General features: G+C 43.4%; 1 protein-coding gene across 10 annotated transcripts in view; it reads right to left on the reverse strand.

Annotated features, from left to right (window-relative positions):
* Positions 1-24586, reverse strand: part of hspa12a (heat shock protein 12A) — a 70983-nt gene that overhangs the window by 21083 nt on the left and 25314 nt on the right. For 6 of the 10 annotated variants that reach the window (XM_040033843.1, XM_040033842.1, XM_040033848.1 and 3 more), the window contains 4 exons: positions 24079-24206; positions 19015-19201; positions 5688-5792; positions 5139-5255 (listed from right to left, as the gene is read on the reverse strand). In XM_040033843.1, coding sequence (XP_039889777.1) covers positions 5139-5255; positions 5688-5792; positions 19015-19201; positions 24079-24206 — 537 coding nt within the window. The remainder of the gene's footprint in view (positions 1-5138; positions 5256-5687; positions 5793-19014; positions 19202-24078; positions 24207-24586) is intronic. The other 4 variants (XM_040033851.1, XM_040033844.1, XM_040033849.1 and 1 more) reach the window with 1 other exon arrangement.

Raw genomic sequence — 24586 nt, forward strand, 5'->3', positions numbered from 1 at the left:
ATTCTCATACAGCGCTTTTCTACTCTGAGCACTTCACACAACTTACCTCCTTCACTTTTTAATACGCTGTTTCAAATGTCTAACATTTACGTTCCCTGATGGCATCAGAAAAACATAGGAGTAGTACCTTTGCCTGAGATATTTGGCATGCAGACTGGGATCAAACCACTAACCTTCTGGTTAGTAGGTGACCTGCTCTACCACCTGAGCTACAGCCATACAACGGGTTTGGCAGTCAGAGACAAACATGATGCCGTGGTATCAACAAAGACTCTTACAGATCTTGTAAATGTCACCTGAAACAAATTTAATACCAAAAGTCTGCTTTGTAAGAATTTCCATTTAGTGGTTTGAACAGTTAAGACTTGTTTCAACCAAGCAGTTTGTTGTTAAACTTCCATTTTCCTCATCATCTTCAGGGTTTCCAACAATGTATTTCAAGTCTGACTTGAGCTAATTTATCATCTAAGCATAACATTAAGAAGATGTTTTTACAGATGCAAAGCCTGAAACACTGGTTTTATAAAACATGGTCTCAACAATGCATTCAGACGTTGTCCTCTAAATGTGCAGAGGGGTGCAAACAGCAGCATTGTCTCCTACAATTTCAAGAAGTTTTCTCTGAACTGATCTAAGACTGAAATGTAAAAGAGTTTGATTCAATTTAACCTCCTAAGACCTGAACTCTTCCACGGCAGCATTTTTAATTTCTCTTTGATATTTGGGCTGATTGGGGCCCGATGAATGTAAAAACAAAGAATTACCAGATTTTTTTTTTTTTACATTATTTTAGTTTTTATGAAAAATCAGAGCCACATACGAGGATATTTGTTTAAAATTTGATAGAACAGTAGCAGCATAATGTCCTCGTAAGTGGATATCAGGCCCTTGTAGAGCAAAATTGAGTATTTTGGTGTAAATAACCCAAAATGTGACATCCACATAGTACCATTCATATAGTACCAAATCACAACAGCAGTCGCCTCAAAGTGCTTTGAACTGTAATGGTGCGATCCTGCAATAACATAGCAATAAAATGACTCTCTTTGAATAAGCAGTTGGCAACAGTGGGAAGGAAAAACTCTCTTTTAACAGGAAGAAACCTCCAACCAACAAGGAAGAAGCTCCTGGGATCATGAGAAGCCCACTGCAGTTGATTAAAGCACAACTAAGGCAGGGTTCACATCATCCATCAACTGTGTGCTTTGCTTTGAAGCAAAAGATGTTTTCCCAACAAAAATCTCTGCAAGTGCAGGCATTTGTAGATCCTGACTTTGTAGGCAGATTTTCCAGTATCCTCAGGAAATGTTCATGTCCTTTCTGATCGTTGTCTCATGTAGTCGCTGTTGTCCTTGCTCAGTGAAGTAACACTAAAGTATCTACTTATTAAGCCATCATGTATTAATATAAATTGGAGTAATGTGCGATACGTCTTTAAGATCTGAATTCTTAATTCCTTTGCACAAAAAAATCTCAGATTTGATGATATATCTACAAACATCATTTTTCCAGTCTGTATATTTGACACAGGCTGTTACGTCACATAGTTCCCTGTTTGGTGACTTTATATGTGGAGGTCACACCTAAAGAAGCTGGAACCATCTCTATTGTTGGTGCAAAGTCATATCCCAGATATTTGAGCAATTTGGCCTCATTCATCCTGTAGGTTAGAGGTTTTTGTTTCCTTAGTCGTATTTTAAGGGGCAGAGTTACCCATCGAATGAATGCCTTTCTTTGTATTGGTTTATCTACTGCAGAAAGTTCAATGTTCTTTCACTTGGCTTCATAATAAGGCTACAACATACGAGAGGCCAATAAGAGTAGTAAACCCTAACAAAGGCGGAGCCCAGCCCCCCTCTCTCCTCAGGCAGACAGAGAATTTCACCCTCGGTTTCTTGTTATTCCAAATGAATCATGAGATATTTTTAATTCAGTATCCATATTATTGTATCTCTTGCATTATCTGAGCATATTCATTTGAACTGATTTAATTCCATAGGGAGTCTTCTGTAATTGCCTTACTGATACAACTATAATTAGCATCATAGAGCTTGGTTAGTCTCTAGCCAGTTTTCTTCCCAATTATTTAATTTGTAATGATTACCAGCTGACTTGTATTTTGAAAAATATTAATCTCTACAATAGAGAGTAAATGTTCCCCCACAGACTGGTACCGTTCCAGTGGCAGCCCGTCTACGACAGGAGACGCCTTAAATCCATCCTACCTCAGTAGGATCGCTAATAAGAGCTCATCCTACCAATGCCGAGGGACTGAATGCCAATGAGGTTAAAAAGTCATTAATTATGTGTTTGGTGTCCTGCGCTTGTTGGGAGTAAAGGAACCTATAATACTGTTTTCTTTAAATATGATCCAGGTTGTAGCTGTTTGTTTTCATGGATCTTTAATCTCGTGAATATTATTTTCTAAGCTAGCAGTTATGATGCTTTTGGGCCTGCCTCCTAATACGTTGCTTTATAAACCTCATTTCATTTGACCTGTTTGTTGTTTTCTTTTCCTGAGTTCTTGTATACTAGAATGATTTTTCTGAACTATATGCTCTTATTCTAAATCTTTAAGCTTTGCCTTTAACTGTGTTAGCTCTTGATCTCTAAACTTTTTGCAGCGTGCTACAATAGGGAAGGAATAACCTCGCCATTGTCATTTTCCAACAAAGTTGGTCCAGGTACTTTTTTAGTACCAGGTGTGCTGGGGTTTCAAGCAATCCGAGCAGGTACTAAAATGTGACGTAGTTAGACTGCATGCCACTGATTGGCTGGTCAGCCGTGTCACTAGATGAGTCACGAGAGTGTCTCGTTCACAAAAATCAAAAACGGCATTTTTGAAACGCAGCAATGGGAGAAATGGCTACAAAAAAACCGCCGTGGTCCATGAGTCTGAGCAGGTATATTCTTGCCTCAATGTCCACCGTTTTTGTGGCGCTTGTGTCACATATGAATTACATTGGAGGGTCACTCACTCGCTCCTGAGAATCTGCCCCTGGTTGGGTGCCAGGGCGGGGCCTCTGTAACCCTGTCCCAGGTAAACTGGTCCTCTGGTTTTGTCATCCAAGTATTCTGACTGCTCTTAGTCATCCCCTCACACAGGACCTTTTGCCTACCAGGCAAGATGTGAATTTTCTTAGACATCTTCTGTTGGGTTGAAATTGTTAAATGTTGTCATTGTAGTACTTAAATTTGTAAACCTTGTTTTAACCTGTATGTTTACAGATTTTTCTGTTCCTTCCCTACATCTAGGTGGGGGACGCAATAGCTATAGTGTTTAACTGCAGGCACATCCTACGTGAAGGTTCTGCTTTCTTATTAAGTGAGGATGTTTACTTCTTGCCATTTATGACCTCACCTGTGCTTGTGTATGGTTAGACCGTTAGAGGGATTAAGCCATACACAGGGTGAGGGAAGAGGACCCTTTGTGATCAGCAGGAAATCACACAAAAACACCCACATCCACAAACGCATGCTTCTACATGCATACAAACACACACTCAGTGCCTTAGTTTTATGACGCACCACAGGGTTTTTTTTACAATGTGTGTTTGTGAAACTGTGTGTCACAGAATAAAAGGCTGCAGGGAAAGATGGTTCTTTGGAGTGGTCTGAGACCGAGGGCAGAGGCGCTGCAAACAGGCTCCCCTTGCTAGCAAGTTAAAACCGGTTGAACTGTTTGTTTTGCTTTCTTCATGGGTGATAAGTCTCTGAACTAGCGGGCCTGCAGAAGCGCCCCACATAGCAAGGAGGTCTGGCCCAGATCTGGTATCAAGCAGGCACTGCTGGCTGACTTCTGGCATGATAAGACGTATGTCATCCAGATATGGGCCAGGCCTGGCATAGATGGCACTGTCTATGTGATGGCATGCCATATCTGGGCCAATTGTGATTTGGTGTATGTGGCCCAGGCCCATAAAAAACAGGTCGTCCCTGGACCTGGCATCAAGCCGGCACTTCTGACTGACCGGTGTCATGGCAGGGTGTGTGTTAACCAGATGTGGGTCAGGTCTGGCAATGATGGCACTATTTATGTTCCTATTTTCCTATTTTAGTTAGAAGACCCAAATGCCATGTTGCAATACTATACTGCTATGGTAGCCAATGTTTCAAATGCAAGTTTGACAGGTTTGTGAGTGTACACTTTATCCAAAACCTAGTGACGGTTTACTCATCGTTGCCAGTGGGTAGCTGTAGCTCAGGAGGTAGAGCAGGTCACCTACTGATCGGAAGCTTAGTGGTTCAATCCCTGACTCCTCCAGTCTGCATGTCAAGAGTGTGAATGTGCATGAATGTAGTTAGGAAGCACTCTGTTTAGAGAAAATTATGTGACTGGGTGAATGTGGCATGTTGTATAGAGCACTTTGATTAATCTGGGACACTAGAAAAGTGCTATATAAGAGTCAATCCATTCACTGTCTGAACAGAGTTTTGTCATGTTACTTTTGCACTATTATGTTCCGGCACATGTCTTGGTTAAGCTACACATTAGGCTGACATCTGGGGCCAGAGCTGAAACTGGTCTGGGCCAACACAGGGTCAGGGTGTCTGCACACAACTTACACATGGCCCACATACCGCAAAGAATGACGGCCCTTTGGTGGCCCAGATCAGGTTTGCCAGAGGTAATCCACACATGGGCCAGCACAGGACCACCAGCGTGTCTGCAACTGGCCTTGTGCTGGCCCATGTGTGGGCCACATCTGGCAAACCAGATCTGGGCCACCAAAGGGCCGTCATTCTTTGCGGTATGTGGGCCATGTGTAAGCACATTGTTTGGGCCAGATCTGGGCCATACCAATTTTGCTATGTGGGGCAGACCCAACATCTTCTAAGTGAGGTGTTTTTGCCATGTCCAGCTGGCAGGAGGATTTTTATAGATTCGGGACACGTTAGAGTGATTATATCTCTAGAGTGACCTCAGTGTACCCCCAAGAAGAGCTCCAGGAAGTGGCCAAGCAGAGGGAGGTCTGGGTATCTGTGATTAGATTTTAGCCCTTGTGACTGGGAACCCAGATAAGCAGCAGAACATGGATGGATGGATTTACAGGTATGGACACAACGACACTCAACAGTACTTCTACTTAATGTTAAAATCACCACCACATTTGTGGGTGAGTGGGGGAGGAGTCTACCTTGTAAGCAGCTTCCCTCATGAACTGCTTTGCAGGCATTTTCCAGATGGCAGGAACTGTGATCACCCATCTGACATCACTGTTGTCAAACTCGCCGCCTGTCTGATCACTCAGCTCCTGTTGAAAGAATATTTAAACGTGCCACTTAATCCTTATGCATTTCAGGTTTAACTGTGAGTTCATGCCACCAGTCAGAACCTCTGAGCTTAGAAGCAGTCATCTCTCTCTGATTGGTCCACTGTGCATGCTTTATCACTGTAGTACCCTTTAATTTATAATGTCACAAGTTTGTGAAGTGTTTATGAATGGGCTTCAGGCTTCAGGCTAAAGCTCAGTGTGTGCCCAACAGAATTACTAACATATAAAGCTTTGACACTAAAATGCATAAAATTCAGAATGAGAAAATAAAATAGGCCTTAAAGGATTTGCTAATCAATGCATTTTGCTTTGATTTAAATTCTACACATCTCCCAATGTTTGTCAACAGAAGCTTAATCAAAGCAGAAAATATTACTTTGCATGAGTAAGAGAACAGAAAACATGTGTTACCTTCAGTGCTTGTTCCTTAAAGAAAGCCAACGCATAGGCAAAGATGTCCAGAGCTTTGACACGCTTCCCATTAGCTGCATGGAGGTCAGTGTTGATGGACAGGTTCTGATTGCAGAGAGAAGACATCACAGTCAATATTTCACTGCGAGTTTCTTTTCTATTCCCTTTGTGGATTGTCCACACACGTCTACTACCACGCCACGCTGTACAATCTACTCCATACATTCTTAACGACCTCTCATCCATGACCAATTTAGACTTATCAGCAGAGGTGGGACCAAGTCACTGTTTTGCAAGTCTCAAGTAAGTCTCAAGTCTTTACCCTCAAGTCAGAGTCGAGTCTCAAGTCACTGGTGTAAAAGTCCGAGTAAAGTCACAAGTCTGAAACTTTGAATTTCAAGTCCTTTCGAGTCTTTAAAAAAAAAAAAAAACGGAAAAAAGCATGTTGCAGTTATATGCTAAATGTAAATATTAGACCATGTGATTTTTAAATCTGTGTTTTTCTCAACACATGACGAAATAGTGAACTTAGAAATTATACACAAATTGTGAAATTGCACCTCTATAAGATGCAGCTCAATTAAACTTAGCTCCAAGAATAATTTTCACCGACAGTTCTGAGATAAGCTGCATGTTATTCTTGGATGCGCTTGTAGGACCGGCTTTAAAATAGCATGACAAAAATATCATACACATTAAAACCAAACAGTATCATCAACGTAGCCTGGACAACATTTGCTAGTTAGATGAAGTCAGCTATCCCATCGTAGCAAAAGAGAAGCACCACCTACTGTTCTTTATGCAACTTCAACTGTCGGACAAAGTTGGAAGTTGTTCCATCTCTGTCTGTGATTCTCTTCTTGCATGTTTTGCATATTGCATTTCGGTTTTTTGTTGACTACTTCATAGTTTATGTACCTGAAAAAAAATAACTCTTTGCAGCATTTTTGAGCATTTTTTTTTCTTCTTAAAAAAATCTGGTTAATTTGATTGGCTGTGCTACAGCTCACGCACACATATGTACGGAGTGTGGTTTGAATAAATGAATGAATGAACTGAATTAATGGTGCACACTTTCTATATAATATGCATGTTAAATTTTAGATTTGGGGTGAAATATCAAGTCTTTTCAAGTAAACCGGTTCAAGTCCAATTCAAGTCCCAGGTCATTGGTGTAAAAGTCCAAGTCAAGTCACAGTCTTAGAACATTTTTTCAAGTCAAGTCTAAAGTCATAAAATTAATGACTCGAGTCCAAGTCATGTGACTCGAGTCCACACCTCTGCTTATCAGTTATTGTAACATGCATGAGTCACGGGTAAACATCTAAACTTGACAAAAACAGCTGGAGGAAAAATCACCAAGTGTCTGTCTGTGAAGTGACACCAACTATTCTGACACTGAAGGACTCACAGCCATTAGATGCACTCAGTTTCATAATGTATGTAAAAAAAGGTCTCTATCAGATGCAACAGCATGTTTCAAGTAGCCACATATTTAAGCTCACGGTGGGCTGAATGGCAGTGGTCTTTTTTTCGATTTTCAAACTTCACATGGCTCACGTCTGTACCTGTACTTGCTGGAAAAAAAAAATAGAAAGTGAAACATTTTTACATATCTCTATAGAGGGCCTATAACTCAGAAAACTCCTCATCATAATAATATTGTACAAAAAACAAGCTGATTATGAGAGACTCGGAGGGACTCCCTGAATTTCCACGTAATGATCCTTTTACTTCAGTAACTGTTGAACAGAGATGGGCAGTAACGCGTTAATCTGATTACTTTTTCCAGGTAACGAGTAAAGTAAGGGATTACTATTGCAAAAACGGTAATTAGATTACCGTTACTTTCCCGTAGGAACGCTGCGTTACTGTGTCTCATGACAGTGACGTAAGCGAGTGCGCCGTTCGTGACAACAGCTGTGTGCAGATCAACAATGGATCATATATCGAGGGGAGAGAGTATGAGCGTGCAGCGTTTAAAGCGTGGAAGTACTGACCTTACTTTGAGTTTGATTCCATAAAAAGTGACAAAAACATTAGCGTCCATCGTGCGTGGGAAGAAAACTTCTTTTTACAGCGAAAAAACCCCTAAACTTCCAAACAAGCACCGAGTAGCTACGACGTAATGGGAAACTCACAGAGAAACTCGCGGATTCTTCCAGGGTAAACCTCCGCCCACGCCACTCCTGTTTTACAGGTGAAAATAGAGCCAAAGGACCGCTGAGTCCTTGGTTTTATTTATGTTCTGCTGTGTTTTACTTGCATCTATTCGAAAGACTGAGTGTAAACACAAAAAATATTTTATTTTATGTGCTGGAATGTGCAGAAAATAGGTTTAAATGTTAAACTAATTTCTTCCAGTCAGAGAATGTTGCATATAATTAAATGTTTGCTTGATGCATAAAGTTAAAAGATTAAAACTAATAAAACAAGTTTTAAAAAGAGACTTTTCCCTTTGATTACATTTTGTATGATGGATTATGCAGAAAAAGTAGAATTGGGCTGAAAGATCTATCGCTTTATCACCTCTTCAGGTTGTAAATCGTGTTTTTAAAAAGTAACTAAGTAACTAAGTAATTAATTACTTTTGAAAATAAGTAATCAGTAAAGTAACGGGATTACTTTTGGGGGGAAGTAATCGGTAATTAGTTACTGATTACTTTTTTCAAGTAACTTGACCAACACTGCTGTTGACTGTGGTAGAAAAGTGTGTTGTAATTATGAGCAGTAACGGGCTCTGAGCCAAAGGCCATCGGCAGAAATACAGAGCACAGAAAACATATTTGCCCCTGGTTATTTCTTTATTTTTGCATTTCTCACACTATGTTAGACACGTTAGCCGTTGATGTTAACGCAATTTAGTATCCAGTATACAGAACTGTTTTCTGTGAAAAACAAAGTGAAGGTGCTCCCAACTAATTTGAACCTTTGGCTTCTATAATATGTGGTTCTATAGGGCTTTGGAGTTGACGTAAAGCCGCAATGCATTGTGGGAGAGCGGCACTATTTTAGCAGGGCACGAATCACAACAAACACAGATTTCAGCACAAGACCCCTGCTTGGTTTCGCTGGCGTGCAGGGAGAGTCGCAGCTTCAGTGATGCATGCTGTACTTGCTACAAGTTTGGACACACCAGTGTTGTGAATCGTGTGTGTAACCTCGAAAAGTCTGTGTCTACTGTGCAAACAAGATGGGGCGTTACACATGAAGAGGACGCACGAAAGGCCTACACCGAGACAATGGCAGCAAAGTTTATGCGGTTTTTTAGTGAACACAAATTTTCCAGAACTCGGAGCATCTCCAGACGGACTCACAATGTGTGACTGTTGTGGGAAGATGTATCTGGATTTTAACTGTCCTTTTAAACACTGAACGGACAGCATAAAGCAGGCATTGGCTGCACAGGACAGACTTCTGCCTTCGGCCACAAAGAGAGTTTGCTGTGATACGCATCTTCCCTGATGTGGATTTCTGGGAACCGCGTTTGAAGAAAGCACAAGACTTCTTCCAAAAGGTGTGTCCTCCTGAACTATCCATCCATCCATCCATCCATCTTCATCCGCTTATCCGAAGTCGGGTCGCGGGGGTAGCAGCCTAAGCAAAGAGGTCCAGACCTCCCTCTCCCCAGCCACCTCCTCCAGCTTGTCCGGGGGAATACCAAGGCGTTCCCAGGCCAGCCGAGAGATATAATCTCTCCAGCGTGTCCTGGGTCTGCCCCGGGGCCTCCTCCCGGTGGGACATGCCTGGAACACCTCGCCCAGGAGGCGCCCAGGGGGCATCCTTGCCAGATGCCCGAACCACCTCAGCTGGCTCCTTTCGATGTGGAGCAGCAGCTGCTCTACTCTGAGCCCCTCCCGGATGGCCGAACTTCTCACCCTATCTCTAAGGGAGAGGCCAGCCACCCTTCGGAGGAAGCTCATTTCCGCCGCTTGTATCCGCGATCTCGTTCTTTCGGTCACTACCCACAGCTCGTGGCCATAGGTGAGGGTAGGGACGTAGATCGACCGGTAAATTGAGAGCTTCGCTTTTACACTCAGCTCCCTCTTCACCACGACTGACCGGTGCAGCGTCCGCATTACTGCAGCCGCAGCCCCAATCCGTCTGTCGATCTCCGGCTCCCTTCTCCCATCACTCGCGAACAAGACCCCGAGATACTTGAACTCCTCCACTTGGGGCAGGAACTCATCCCCGACCCGGAGTGGGCACTCCACCCTTTTCCGGCTGAGAACCATGGCCTCAGATTTGGAGGTGCTGATCCTCATTCCCGCTGCGTCACACTCGGCTGCGAACCGTTCCAGTGCGAGCTGGAGGCCCTCACCCGATGAAGCCAACAGAACCCACATCATCCGCAAAAATCAGAGATGAGATTCTGAGGCCACCAAAGCGAAAGCCCTCCGCCACTTGGCTGCGCCTAGAAATCCTGTCCATGAAAATTATGAACAGAACCGGAGACAAAGGGCAGCCCTGGCGGAGCCCATCACCCACCGGGAACGAGTCCGACTTATTGCCGGCAATGCGAACCAAGCTCTTGCAACGGTTGTATAGGGATTGAATGGCCCGTAGCAATGGGCCAGACACCCCATACTCCCGCAACACCTCCCACAGGACACCCCGAGGGACACGGTCGAATGCCTTCTCCAGGTCCACAAAACACATGTAGACTGGTTGGGCAAACTCCCATGCACCCTCAAGTATCCTCGAGAGGATAAAGAGCTGGTCCAGTGTTCCGCGACCAGGACGAAAACCGCATTGTTCCTCCTGTATCCGAGGTTCGACTAGCGGACGAACTCTCCTCTCCAGCACCCTGGCATAGACTTTCCCAGGGAGGCTGAGGAGTGTGATCCCCCTGTAGTTGGAACACACCCTCCGGTCCCCCTTCTTAAAGATGGGGACCACCACCCCGGTCTGCCAGTCCACAGGCACTGCCCCTGATCTCCACGCAACATTGCAGAGACGTGTCAACCAAGACAGCCCTACAACGTCCAGCGCCTTCAGGAACTCGGGGCGGACCTCATCAACACCAGGGGCTCTGCCACCAAGGAGTTGTTTAACTGCCTCAGTGACCTCGCCCCCAGAAATTGGCGGGTCATACCCCTCATCCCCAGACTCTGCTTCCTCCTCGGAAGACGTGTCAGTGGGATTAAGGAGGTCCTCGAAGTATTCCTTCCACCGCCCGACAATTTTCTCAGTCGACGTCAACAGCGCTCCGCCAGCACTATACACAGCGCAGGTAGAGCACCGCTTTCCCCTCCTGAGACGCCTGACGGTTTGCCAGAATCTCTTCGAGGCAGTCCGAAAGTCCTCCTGAACTAGTGGGAAAATATTTCTCAAAAGAAGGGCTGCTCTAAATAACTAACAGTGTTTTATTTTGTGGGTCACGACTGATGCCAGCTGTGCGTAGCCATGTTAATAGTTTGCATTTCATGTGTATGTACTTACTAAGTACATCTGAACAAGTCTTGAATAAAAAACCAAAAAACATACAGCGGGGAAAATAAGTATTTGACACATCAGCATTTTCATCAGTAAGGGGATTTCTAAGTGGACTATTGACACAACATTTCCACCAGATGTTGCCATCAAGCCAAATATTGAATTCATACAAACAAATCAGAACATTGAAGTATACAAGTTGGATCATATTAAATAAAGTGCAATGACACAGGGAATAAGTATTGAACACACTTTATTTAATACTTTGTAGAAAAGCCTTTGTTGGTGATTACAGCTTCTAGACGCCTCTTGTATGGATAGACCAGTCGTCTGCATTGCTCAGGAGTGATTCTGGCCCATTCTTCCACACAAACGGTCTTTAAATCTTGAAGGTTCCTTGGGCCTCTTTTATGAACTTTAATCTTCAGTTCTCTCCATAGATTTTCTATGGGATTTAGGTCAGGTGATTGACTGGGCCATTCAAGCAACTTGATTTTCTTTCTTTGAAACCACTTCATTGTTACCTTGGCCTTGTGTTTGGGATCATTGTCTTGCTGAAATGTCCACCCTCTTTTCATTTTTAGCTTCCTGGTAGATGGCAGCAGATTTTTATCCAGAATGTCCCGGTACATCTCTCCATTCATCCTGCCTTCAATAATATGAAGTCTGCCAGTACCCCTTGCTGAAAAGCAGCCCCAAACCATGATGCTACCACCCCCAAACTTAACTGTTGGTATGGTGTTCTTGGGGTGGTGAGCAGTGCCATTCCTTCTCCAAACATGGTGTGTAGAATGGCTGCCAAAAAGTTCAATTTTGCTTTCATCTGACCATACTATAGTCTCCCAATAATCCACAGGCTTCTCCAAATGCTGTTGCGCAAATTTTAACCGAGCCTTGACATGCTTTTTGTTCAGCAATGGAGTCTTGCGTGGTGAGCGTGCATGGATGCCATGGCGGTTCAGTGCATTGCTTATAGTTTTCTTTGAAACAACAGTACCTGCTGATGCAAGGTCTTCCTGAAGTTCTGTCCGAGTGGTTCTTGGCTCTTGGAGAACTCTCCTGATTATTCTTTGGACTCCTCGGACAGGGATCTTGCGTGGAGCACCTGATCGTGGCAGGTTTATGGTGAACTGATGCTCCTTCCATTTCCGGATAATGGCCCCCACAGTGCTCACAGGAACATTCAGCATTCTGGAAATGCACCTATAACCATTCCCATCACAATGCTTTTCAACGATAAGATTACGAAGATCTTGGGAGAGTTCTTTGCTTTTACCCATCATGAAGTCTTTCCTGTGTGCCTTCTGGGTAATGAGGAGCCTTTATAGGCCATCAATTAGGACTAAAGCAGCTGATATCAATTAGTACTGATAGGGGACAGGATTTCTCTATCAATACTGACAGATTTCAGGTGATCTCCTGGCTTTCTATGTCATTTTGCCCCTTGTTATCTTCATGTATTCAATACTTATTCCCTGTGTCATTTCACTTTATTTATTATGGTTTAACTTGTATACTTCAATGTTCTGATTTGTTTGTATGAATTCAATATTTGGCTTGATGGCAACATCTGGTGGAAATGTTGTGTCAATAGTCCACTTAGAAATCCCCTTACTGATGAAAATGCTGATGTGTCAAATACTTATTTTCCCCGCTGTATGTCCTTTCCGTTTTATTGAAAACACTTCATAGAAAGTTACATGGGTTACAATGAACTGTACAAACAACACAGCATTTTTAAGAATATTTAACAAGAGCAAGTTTCATTTCACCGAGGTTTGACAACCACACTTGGGCACATATTTACCAAAATGCAGCAAATCTTAACTATCTTATCCAGCAGTACACCAACAGAGATCTATGGTAGAGAACTCCATATCAGCTCGTCTCACCGCTGCTATCCAGGCCTGACGTCTTCTTTTGGTAATATCCGATACATGTGATGCCTGACGTTGCTTCTAGAAGGGGAAACGATAAAAAGAGAGCCCATTTTCCAGCTTATTCCCTTCCCGATTGTGCGATCTAACACTACAACCAACAACACGCCAAGTACGAACCATGGCTCACATTATCCGTGTGCTTTCACCCTTTGTTTGGCATGCTCAAATGGCCCCTTGACCAAAACTCTTTTCTAGTGTTTGCCAATTCCCACAGGTAATTCATAAGAAACTACAGCCAAGTCGCCGCTCCGCTCCCTTGGTTCGCTTCACCCAAGGTACCGTTCACCTGGTCCTCCCACCACCTGGTTGGTGTAGGGGCATACTGTCTCACAGGTCTGATCCCCAAGGCAAACTCCAGCCGAGCGCCTTTTTCTCCCACCGCAGAACAAAATTATGATGTGGGAAATATCGATTGGGATGGATGTGCAGAGTGGGCCCGATGGATAACCGCTGTTATCCATCGGGCCCATTGGGTTATCCAAGGTTCGTGTGCCACCCAGGAGTGAGAAGGACAATAACTTTTCTCAGACAACATTTCTGGTGGCCATCCCTAAACAAAGATGTGAGAGAGTCTGTTGCCATTTGTCCTGCCTGCGCCTGTAACAAGTCCTCCACCAAGCACCTCAGGCCTACTCCACCCATTAACCACACCAATCCAGGGCGCATGCGCACGCAGCGACCGGCAGTGAGCGAGAGCTTGGCATCCTAAGTTTTTAAGTTCGTATCGTTTCTTTTCGTTTCTATCGCTGGCATGTGTTTTGGTTGAAGGAAGTGACAGTTTTCTTACAAAGTGACGCTCCACAACAGTGAGAACGTCATGGATTCTTTTTTCTTCACTGTGGTTGGATTTCTACTGTGCTGGCTTGTTTCCGATGATGTGGGCGAGGCCGTGAGTCAGCTGAGGATTGTTTACTCCCGCGACGAGCTGTTACAACTTAACTTACCGTATGATGGTAAGGACCTCACCTCATGTATGCCGGATTTTATACATAGAGACTCTAACAGAACGAGTGAGAAGAGGAAGAGGAAAAGAGGGAGACGTGGAGGTGTTAAATTGCGTCTGAGGAGACAACAGGTCAGTCGGTTTCCCCTGCCGTCTGTTATCCTTGGAAATGTTCAGTCTCTTAGGGACAAGCTGGATGAACTCCAGGGAAACGTCAGGTTCCAGAAAGACTTCAGGGACAGCTGAGTGATGGCTTTTTCCGAGACATGTCCGACGGAGCTGGACCAGGACGCCGATTTTTCAATTGACGGTTTTGGAGCTCCCTTTCGCCAGGATCGGGATGCACGGGTAACAGGGAAATCTCAAGGAGGGGGAGTATGCTTGTATGTGAACAAACGTTACTGTAGCGCTGTGACTGTTAGAGAGTGTATTTGTACACCAGATGTTGAACTTTTATCCGTGTCGCTGCGCCCTTTTTATCTCCCTCGTGAGTTTCCACAACTTTTTATTACCATAGCTTACATTCAGGGCTCACCCCGCCTCCACCTGCAGCATCATTTCAGACGTAGTGCAGAAGCTGCAGGCGCTTTCTCCTGATGCACCAAACTTTATAATGGGGGACTTTAACCATGTCTCTCTTAAATCAACTTTGGGCAATCTGTATCAATATGTATCCTGTCCTACCAGACGGGATAAAATATTGGACCTTTGTTACAGATCGGTGAAGAATGCTTATAAATCCCTCCCGCTTCCTCCTCTGGGATCTTCTGACCATAACTGTGTGCATCTTCTGCCCATCTATAAAACGGTCTTAAAACGAGAGAAGACAAAGACTAAGGATGTTGACATATGGTCAGAAGAATCTGTGCTTACCTTGCAGGAATGTTTTAAGTGTACAGATTGGGAAGTTTTTATTCAGTCTTGTGGAGATGATCTCGACGCTTTGGTGGATGTTACTAGCTCTTGTGCAGTATTTTGTAAAGACATGATTATACCCCGTAAGCGCGTTAAAGTCTACCCAATAAGCCATGGGTCACTAAAAGCGTCAAATCCTGTTTAAGGAAAAAGAGACAGGCCTTTAAAGAGGGGGCTGTTACCGATTTTCAGACAGCCACCAACTGAAAATCGAGATCTTGAAAGCAAAACAGAGCTACAAAAACCTTCTTGAAAGCAAATGTGCTGCAAAAAATTTTGGGTCTGCCTGGACTTGTATGAAAACCATAGCAGGGTTTCAAAATCCCCAGAGCAGCAGTCAGATCATTTTAGATGGTTTTAATTCAGACAGAGATTTGCAAACGCTTTAAACATGTTTTATGCTCGTTTTAGTTCTTCTGATTTCAGCGAGGATATTTTGGAACTGAAACAGAAACTGAGAGATACTCAGCACTTTATCATTGAACTCAGCGATGTCAAAAAGGCCTTTCATACAGTCAGTGTGAACAAGAGCCAGGGTCCTGATAATATTAGTGGCCGCCTAATTAAATCTTGTGCTGATGAACTCAGTCCTATATTTCAGGTTATTTTTAACAAATCCTTGCAAATACAACATGTGCCCTCTCTTTGGAAAGAAGCAGTCGTGGTTCCTGTCCCTAAATCTAAACGACTTCAGGCCTGTTGCCCTCGCTTCAGTTGTCATGAAAGTCTTTGAAAAAATCATCAGAAATGTGATTATGAAAGAGACTGAAGGTCAGCTGGATCCAATGCAGTTTGCATACAGGCCCAACAGAGGAGTGGAGGATGCACTTTTGACTTTACTAAATCTAATTCTTAAACATGTAGAGAGTAAAGGGACTTTTGCAAGACTTCTTTTCATTGATTTTTCTTCGGCTTTTAATACAACACAGCCCCATATTTTAATTAAAAGACCCAGTGTTCTCCTCCACAGGTTCTCCTCAAGGCTGCGTCTTATCGCCCTTATTATTCACTTGTCTATACAAACATGTGTCGGGGCAGACATGAAAACAGGGCCATCATTAAATATGCAGATGACTCTGTTATTGTCAGCTTACTGAAAGAGGGTGAAACTAACCACGGTCCAGTCATTGATGACTTTGTTCAGTGGTGGGAGGAGTCTTATCTCCAGCTGAACATATCTAAAACAAAAGATATGGTTGTTGATTTTAGGAAACAACAAAATGGGCACGCAGTCACTTTAATTAAAGGTCAGAAAATAGAGCAAGTACAATCATATAAATATCTTGGGACCATAATCAATGAAAAACTGAACTTTGATCAAAATTGCAAATCAGTTTGTAAAAAGTGTCACCAGCACCTTTATTGTCTTAGGAAACTTGCTCATTTCCACATTGACCAAAACATTTTAACTTCGTTCTTTTATTGAGTCTGTTTTATCCTTTTGTTTGGTGGCATGGTTCGGTCAGACCTCTGTCACAGAGAAAAACTCTGAATCAGATAGTGAGATGGTCCAGTCGTCTGTTAGGAGAGCCACAGTCTTGTTTAGCCTCCCTGTACTCTGAGCAGGTACAGAGGATGGCTTTATCAATCCTTAAAAATGGTTCCCATCCTCTAAGGGGTGAATTTCAGCTTCTTTCCTCAGGACGGAGGTTTCTATTTCCGAGATGCAGGACACAGCGTTATAAAAACAGCTTTGTCCCTGTTGCTGTCACTGAACTAAATAAGAACTGTTTTTGATTCGAAATATTAAATTACTATATGTGCCACAGGGAGGTTTATATCTTTATTAGGTATGTGTGTTTTTGAAGGGATGCCAAATGCTGTCATTTTTTCTGTAAAGCAAATTTAGCTATGGGTATGAATAAAGTTACCTTGACACCACACTACCCTTGGTCACACATAGGCTTAGATTTCTTCACCGTCTCCCTGCCTCTTCGGGGAGGAATGTCATTCTCACCATCGTAGAGAGGTTCTCTAAATCAGCACAGTTCATTGCACTAGAAAAATTGCCCACTGCCATAGAAAATGCTCAGCTATTAGTCGATCGTGTTTTCAGACTCCACGGCATCTCTCAGGAAATAGTTTCAGATCGAGGTCCCCGATTCACTTCACAAGTTTGGAAAGCATTCTGCACAGCTCGAGGCGCCAGAGTCAATCTGAGCTCTGGGTACCACCCACAAACCAACAGCCAAACAGAAAGGCTAAATCAGGAACTAGACTCAACACTCCACTGCGTGCTGTCACATAACCCCTTGTCCTGGTCCACCCTGTTATCATGGATTGAGTACACACATAATTCACTTACCACTTCTGCTACTGGTCTGATCCTGTAATAAATGCATGAACTAGTTTTTCAGCGTCACTCTGAGACAGGATATTTCTAACTTTAGAGATGTTGCACAAATGGAAGAACGCAGTCTTACATATTTGTTTAATATGTGCGTTGAAGGACATGTCCTGGTCAGAAATGACTCCAAGGTTCCTCACAGCGTTACTGGAGGCCAAGGTAATGCCATCCAGAATCAGGTACTTCTGATTAGAGACCTTAGTTTTCACAGGAGCTACAGTATCCAGAGTCGTACGTAGTGAGGAGGTGAAATTATTAACAAGATGATCGACCTCTGTTGGGGTAGCGTTCAGATAGCTGCTCTGCTCTGTGTTGGTACAGGGCATTGAAGATGATAACAGTGGGTGGATTATATTCTTAAACTTAGTTACAGCGCTTTCAGAAAGACATCTACTGTGATAAAGTCTACTCCCCACTGCTGTGTAATCAATTATTGTAAATGTAAATGTTATCAGGAAATGATCAGACAGGAGAGGGTTTTCAGGAAACACTGTTAAATGTTCAGTTTCTATGCCATATGTTAAAACAAGATCTAGAGTGTGATTAAAGTGGTGGGTGGGTTCTTTTACAGTTTGAGTCTAGTAACAGGTTAAATGCCATGTTGAGGCTGTCATTCTTAGCATCTACATGGATGTATGGATGGATTCAGAATTTGGATTTCGTCCACTATCACTGCCTTTCACCTGCCCAACGTTTGCTTCGGAGCTCTGGATTTGCAGCTCGGACCATTCCTGCTACAAAACCACTCACTCGGGTTAACGACTCCTCCTCCCAATGGGAAAAATGCCTATATGGGGTTTGGTTGAAAGGGCAGCTGCCTACACAGAGAAGCCCAGACCTCCCTCTCCCCAGCCTATACAGGGGAACACTGTTGCATTCGGACATCTTCGGACACCTGTTGGGACATCTCGCCCACTGGGTGCTCAGGTGGCATTCTTATGAGATGCCCAAACCACCTCAACTGGTTCCTTTTGATGTGGAGGAGTAGCAGTTTTGCTCTAAGGAATCCATCGACCCTCTGGAGAAAGCCATTTCCACCACTTGTATCCACAATCTCATCCGTTCCGTCACTACTCAAAACTAATGACCACAGGTGAGGGTAAGGCTTAGGGGCAACAACTCATCACCGATCGGGAATGGGCACACCAACCTTTTCTTGCTAAGGACCCATAGCTTCTGAAGGGGCTGATTCTCATTCCTACCATTTCACACTCCACTATGAACCAGTGCAAGCTAGAACACATCACCTATAAAAATCATATGCCTATGGTGTCAATTTCAAAATGTTACATTGCCTTGCTCTTGAGATATGCCTTTCACAAACTTGGGTGTCCACACTGAACGCCCTCCTTTTACACCTGAGCAGTAAAAACTGCATTTTGTATTTACTTGGTTCATCTTTGTCTGATATTAAGATTTGTTCGATTAGCTTGCCCGAACAGCAGGACCGTCACATTTTCCATCAGATGAGTCACTGAGTGGTGACGACGGAGTGTGCCTGTGCTGATCCCGCCTGGAAGAAGAGTGACCTAACGAGCTGCTATACTCATGATGTAATGTGTGTATATGCTATGTGTTGGGCAAAATACTGAACAATGAATGACTCTGAATTCCTCTGTTTTGTATATTAGTGTGTGATTTTAAGTAGTATGTATAGAATAATGCTAATGACTGGCTATCCTTACTGTGAAGCAGTATGAGTGGTCAGAAAGACTAGAAAGTGAAATTTAATGTCAGTGTTCTTACTGCAGTGGTGTGGAGCTTCATTTTGAATTTTTCAAGGTAAAGCCAGTGTTTGGATTCGCTGGGGTCCAGGTCGTGATAGAAGTCACGAGCCGCATAACCAAAACTGTGGAACTTCCTGTCTGGAGTGAGAAGGATGGTGGTCGGTGTCTTCTGATTGGATACGCCTGGGTCCCCACCCTCCCAACGCCTGGAAAAAAACGACAGTTATCAATATATGTGCAGTAAATCTGCTTTTAAGTGAATACAGCAGCTAAACTTGTTAACGATTGTCACAGATGTTGGGTAAGGACTGATTATTCAGGAAGAATTAAGCATCATTCCACAACTCACGGCAAACTTGTAAATAAACCTTTAAATCGTTCTTTGAGTTCTCTGAGGCCTTATGAACCCACTGGCTGGCTCACACCCCAGCACGTATGGACAAACAGAGGACTTCTATTATTAGGGCCCTATTGTTCCTGCGCCTCTAAACCTTAAAGTGTGAAGGCCCTGTAGTAATCACTGTTTTATTTTCTGTCTTTCACTGCCTTTTTGAAGGATTTAACATACTGACAAACTCATTAAAATTTGCACATGCCTCACACCTGTTCAAAGTTTTTTTTATTATAAATTACGATCTTGCCATAACCAGCCACTGTACTTTTGGGATTTTATCGGCTTCATATTTGGTCAGTCTAAACCACAGCCCCTGAACACATTTCAACTGATTTATTTGACAGAGGGCACAGCGCCACCTAGTGGGAACATGAAATGCCACGTTTTACACTTTGGGGTACAGTTTTGAGGTGGTTGACCCCAGCAACTTGAAATTTGTCCAGGAAAGCCTTAAGGAGTTGGTCTTCGGTCACATGTTTTCGTCAGACTTTTGATGCACTTCTCCTCCAAGGTTGAGCCCATCCACCTCAAAATCACACAAAACAATCAGAATGCGAACACTTATCGTTTCCACAATTGCTTTCTTTAGTATTTTTAGACCTCTTCCCCTGTTTTAGTAAAGCCAGTGACTCTAGTCTCTCCCCTGGACCTGTGATTAATTGTCCTGAGGAAAAGATTAAATAAACCTTGCATTCCTGTGAACCTTCCCATCTCTTCAGTCTGCTTTTGGCTCCGCCTTTTCCCCTTTGGCCTTCGGACATATCCAAGCTAAACGCTTACAGGTGTTTTCATTTTCCTTTATATAATTTGTCTGCAGCGACTGGTTCTACCGGAGGACCAGCAGAATTTGGGCACAAGTACAGATCACACTTTTTAAAATGGCAAATTTCCTGCTGTTTGTAAATGCCAGCAGGCAGTGTTGGAGCAGCTTGGAAAAATAAATGCAATCCCTGGTGACGACGAGTCTAGACAAAGGGCTGTTCAGCTGTTACGGCTCTCGTAATACATGCATACCGTTTTAAACAATACAATAATTATTGAGTCTCTAAGTCAAGGACTTATGGTCATTCCAACACATGTCCTTAAAGTTGAAAAGTGCTCCGTTTTTTTATTTATTTATTTTTAGTTTTCACAAAATGGATTTTATTGGTGTTTTCGTACGATTTTTAAGTGCCAGAAAAAAAATAAATCTTTTGTATCTCTTTGTGTAATAAGCAAAGTTGTGGTTACGACTTCACAGTAGCCTATTTAATCTTTTTTAGCCAGAACACCAACAAAAAGTCTGCCCGTACTCACTCGAGCCTCCCCTCACATGATGGTAATGTCACGTGTGATATAGGATTTCTTCTGTACTGTTTTGTTCGACCGCTGCGTATTCAGTAACACATACTGAATTATGTGGTAAACAAGCTAAAATATGTTTTGTATCTGATTCCCAAAAGTGATCGCTGCTTCCAGTTTACCTCATTAAAGGTCTTCTCTGTTTAATTCAATTAAATTCAACAAACAGCTCTATTCAAATACTAATAGCTTAATACTTAGTAATATTAATTACTTAAAGCAAGAATAACATAATCAAATAAAAACAGAACTTGAACAGAAATCACAGTTTACCCACCCAAGGACAAGATCAGGAAGCCCATAAAAGTTCAAGAGCTGTGGAAAAAATCCTTTCAGGCTAAAAGATGCAGAAGATATTTAACATTTCAAAATGAATTTAATATATCAAAATGTTTTTGCCTTTGTGAATGTTTTATCTGAACTTATAACTGTACAGCTCTCTTATTTCTTTCTTTTTTGGTAATTTTGAGGGACATTCAACACAAACCTTTGTATTAAACTGAAGACATTTCAGGGTGTTGTTGTGGAGTTACGACCCCACCATCATCACAACAAAACTCCTTGTATTGTTACTTTTAATATTTCATTAACACACAATGAAAAGCAAGAATTCATTATGTCTTAGTTTTCCATGGCTTTGCTTCAAAGCTGACAATCCAGTATCCAGAAACATTTATAACTTTCTAATATGAAGTTGTGCTTCTAAAGCTTTTAGTGTCCTAAAAGATGCACGTATAGAATTATTTGAAAATCCTAGGTGACTTCCTGCCTAAGCTGTCACAGTCACAAGATTTTCAGAGAACATAACCTCTGACCTTGACCTTGAGTACAAGACTCACCCGAGACCTGGTAGGGTGTCCCCAAGACAAATTGGTCTTGGGTAAGAAGTTTTCATAGGAAGCTGAAAGTCACTCATCCAAGCGACTTCCAGTGTTGCTCTCTCTCCAGGATGTGTACATCCTTATCACTAAAAGACTGGCCACTGAAGAAGTCACTTTGATGAGTGATGAAACGTTTCTCCCAGATGCACAGAACTGAGCATCAAGACACCTGGTGGTGCGTTGGATCAGGTAGTGGGGGCGAGTCCTGGACAGACCAAGCGTAGCATGCCTAAACGTACAGTGATGGTATCATAAGGAGATCTGGAGCGGTGTCTCTGGACTGACAGACTGGGGTGATAGTTCCTATCTTTGAATAAGGGCCCGGAGTATGTGCTCCAACTCCAGGGGACCGCACTCTAAGCCTCTCTGAGAACAGTCTATGCCAAGGTGCAGAGTTTGTTTGACCTTGGATACAAGAGGAACAATGCAGTTTCCATTCTGGAACGTTGGGCCAGTTCTAAATGATATTTGAGGGGGATTCCCCAACTTGTTTACATGTTTTTTGTTAATATGGAGAAGGCATTCGACAACATCCCCCAGAGTATCCTGGGGGGGTGCTTTGGGAGTATGGGATGGCCAGCACGTTGCTACGATCCCTGTACAATGTTCCCAGTCTTCCCAGTCTGTCTTGTTGAGGAGGGCACAAATAGTTAGCTGTCAATTACAGAGCACAAGCATTCGAGCTTTGTATAGTGACGGAAAGACAGAGATCATGGATACAAGCAGCAAATTTTCTCTGAAGGGTGGCTGGATTCTCCCTTAGAGAGAGAGTGAGGGGCTCAGAGTAGAGCCGCTGCTCCTCCACATGAAAAGGAGCCAGTTCAGGTGGTTTGGGCACCAACATGAAAATCCTAGGTGACTTCCTGTCTAAGTTATCACCTCGAGGTCAGACATGAATATATACATATACATCTGTATATTAGGACTGAGCAGTTACTAGTCAACTAACCAACTAATCGGCACAATTGTTGCCACAGTCCTGGTTCGGTGACCCAGTGTTTTTGGGTTTTGTACTTTTACTTTTCATGTTATTATGAATTATGAGTGTTTGTGTTTTGGTTTCTGTCCTAGTATTTCTAGCTCATAGTTTTGTAGTACTGCTGAGTCCTTGTTTTTAGGTTTTGTTATTTGGTTTCCCAGAGTTACTCTGTGCTCACACTTCTCTGTGTTCCCTCCGTCTGTCCATGGTGTCACTCTGCTTGTGAATCTGTCTGTTAAGTTCAGTGTCTTGTCTGGCTCTGTGAGTTTCCTGTTTTATTCTGAAGGTCTCTGTCTCATGTGAGTGTGTTCGGTAAGTTTCCCCTGTCTCATCAGCTCTGACTTCTCCCAGCTGTGTTGCCCTCCCATCCCTTGATTACTGCTGTGTGTATTTACGCCCTGTGTGTTCTCCAGCCTGTTGCCGGTTCGTCTGCGTTATTTCCCTCCATCAACCCGTGTATCTGCGTGTTCCTATGTTTTTCTCCTCGGGTCTCCAGTTAACGTTTCAGGTTTGTTTTGTTGGTTTTTTCCAGTTTAGGTTTTGCTTAGTTTCCTCCACGCCTTTGCCGTTTCTGTTTGTATCTCCACCTTCAATAAAATTCCCCTGCATCTCAGCTGCCAGCATCTTGGGTCCACACGGCTCATCCCGCGAGCCGTGACAGTACAAACCGACCAGCCCGCCGGAGGACGTTCTGTCCGGCCCGTCGGTCCAGCCTTCAAAAGGGAAGCGGCGATCATGCCGCCGACGCCCTTCGCCTCAGCTAGACCCGGAGACTTCTGAATTGCCGGCTGTGGTGAGTGAAAGAGACGTTAATCGTGGGCTTTCTGACTTTGGGACTATTTACTCCGGGGCCGTGCCCAGCAGCATTCAGCTCAGTCTTCAGCGTCCCTGCTACCTGTAGCTCAATCTCCAGTTCTGTCGCCCTCTCAGCCATCCATTATCTCTATGCAGGGAGAAAATCTCATTCCCACCCAGGGTGTTTCTCACAACTTAGCTGCTTTAGGTACAGTTATTCACTCCAGGGCCTCCCCAGGGGCTAGGTAGCCCCCGGGGAACTGCACGGTGTCAGCGCTGCCTGGGCTGAGGCAGTGCACTGTGCAGCTCCAGTTACCTCTGTGCCTGCCAGAGGTCTCCGCACACAGTCTCACAGATTAAACTCCAACAGGCAAACAAAAGCAATGTTTTTACCTTTATGCTGGATGTTCATCATGAAATGAATCTTTTAAATTATTTGCGCAATCGATTAAACATTAAAAAGTAACTTCAAGTTTATATTCTTCCTTCTTTTGTCTGTTTTGCTGACACTTTTCTGTGTCACATGTCCAATTAGCTACATTTAGTTTTCATTTGCCTGCCAGAACATCTTCCTTCCGCCTTGGTGATAAAAGACTGTTTTTAATTTTTGTTCACAGCCGAACTGATCAAGTTCAGTGCACCACCAGCCCACCATCACATTCCACCTCAGTTTCCACTGCAGTGTCAGCCTACCTCATGGTGTGAATGCACTCTGGTTCCTTAGCAAAGGCGTAAGCATAACCGCTGGATGTGGTGCCAAAGTCAATGGCAACTACGACCACAAAGGACGGTCCTGACGGTACCTGGTCTGTATCATTCTGCTGTGCACAAAGAGGAACAGACAGTTTGATGGTGTTAGGACATATGATGAGTTCAAAACAACCAATCAGTATATGCAAATAAAAAATAATAACATCAAAATGAGTAAATATCTGCAGGATGTTCAGTGTTCACTTTGAATGGCACCATGATGATGGAGACTGCAGGTTTATTTCAGCATTTACTCAGTCTTGGTGTCCTGCTGTTACGTAACATATATGAGTGAAGAGCAGACGGTCTCTACCTAACAGTTTGTAAGGACTTTGCTGTTACTGCTGTAGGATATGTTAAATAGACCATGACCCTCCAATGCCAGGTGTTGTGGCACTCAAGCATGATACAACGGTAATCAGATTACCAGAATGACAAGAAACGTGTCAGA

The sequence above is a fragment of the Simochromis diagramma genome, unplaced genomic scaffold (assembly GCF_900408965.1).
Source record: "Simochromis diagramma unplaced genomic scaffold, fSimDia1.1 OVJJ01000176.1, whole genome shotgun sequence".
NCBI lineage: Eukaryota > Metazoa > Chordata > Actinopteri > Cichliformes > Cichlidae > Simochromis > Simochromis diagramma.